This window comes from Nestor notabilis, unplaced genomic scaffold, assembly GCF_000696875.1.
Source record: "Nestor notabilis isolate BGI_N333 unplaced genomic scaffold, ASM69687v1 scaffold4252, whole genome shotgun sequence".
NCBI classification, from domain to species: domain Eukaryota; kingdom Metazoa; phylum Chordata; class Aves; order Psittaciformes; family Psittacidae; genus Nestor; species Nestor notabilis.
This window is the reverse complement of record NW_009916821.1, coordinates 5,967-7,144: the sequence shown is the minus strand read 5'-3', so window position 1 is coordinate 7,144 and position 1,178 is coordinate 5,967. Positions and strand designations below refer to the sequence as shown.

Sequence of the window (1,178 nt, the reverse complement as noted above, 5' to 3'; positions counted from 1 at the left end):
CTCCCCGCCGTGCTCCCCACACCGGCACCCCAGCACCCTCCCACGGAAGCACAGTTGCGGCCAGCACAGCATTCCCAGCAGGTCGCCCAGCCCCAGCAGCAGCCCCCCCAGCCCCGAGGGCTGCCTCTTTGAGTCCTCAGACCTGGCTGATGAGGAGGTTTGCCACATCAACAGCTCGGCCAAGGACTGGGGAGGGGAGCACTCGGACGCTGGGCCTTCGTCTCCCCAGCCCCATCTCCTGTGCCCCTCAAGAACTGCAGCACAAGCAGCCTCTCCAGGGGCAGCAGCAGCAAGGAGAAGGACTTGAAGAAGTTTTACAGCATCGACACAAAGGGCTTCCTCAACAAGCCCAGCTGGGCAGATGACCAAAGGCGGCACTCCATCGAGATCTGCCCCTCCATCAGCGATGGGAACTGTAGCTTCGGTAGCTTCGAGGACCCTGCCGAGGAAAAGCAGCACTCCCCTGCCCACATCCAGATGGAGTCAGAGCACATCCACGGAGCCCGGAGGAAGAAGAAGATGAGCCCGCCCTGCATTTCTATAGATCCTCCCATGGAGGATGACAGTGGGGCGGCCTCACGCACCAAACCCTCTGAGAACAGCATGCTGCGGAGAAGGACCCCGTCCTGCGAGTTCCCGGCTTACAGAGAGTCCCTGGAGCTCGCAGAGAGCCAGCCCGGGGAGGTGGCCTCCAAAGCAGAGCGCCGGGGGCAGCCCCCGTGCCGTGGGGAGCATCTGACCATCCCCAACTTCTCCTTCGAGCAGTTGGATGGCAGCTCCTTGAGCAGCCTCTCGGATCTGGACTCCCGGGCGGACCTCGCTGCTTCCGAACTGAAAAAGCCGGATCACTTAAAAACTCAGTGGAGCAACGCTGAGAAAAGCAAAGAGCTCCTGGGCATTGCTAAGAGCCCTCTCCGGAAGCAGGACTTGGTCCCTGTGACTGTTGCAACAGAAGAAGACATAGATGACCCAGTATAGCTTTCTGGGAGGGGGGAGCTGGGGGGGTCGCAAGGGCTTGACACCAATGTGGGGTTCCAAAGTGAAGGGACGGAGCGGCCGCAGTAGGCAGTAGGTCGGGGGCTGCTCGCTCGGGTTCTCTCCTTTCTCACAGTCACTTAAGCACTGTGGAGGGTTGCAAAAAATAACACACACAGAGGAAAAAAAGAGGAAAAACAGTG

General features: G+C 60.1%; 1 protein-coding gene across 1 annotated transcript in view; it reads left to right on the top strand.

Annotated features, from left to right (window-relative positions):
• The window catches only part of LOC104413692 (voltage-dependent T-type calcium channel subunit alpha-1H-like), a gene marked incomplete at its 5' end in the record, with an annotated part of 74,448 nt that extends 73,470 nt beyond the window's left edge, over window positions 1-978 (top strand). Inside the window, 2 exon segments of the mRNA XM_010024758.1 lie at window positions 55-212; window positions 215-978. Of these exon segments, the coding sequence (XP_010023060.1) occupies window positions 55-212; window positions 215-978 (922 nt within the window).
• Between the last annotated feature and the right edge of the window lie 200 nt (window positions 979-1,178).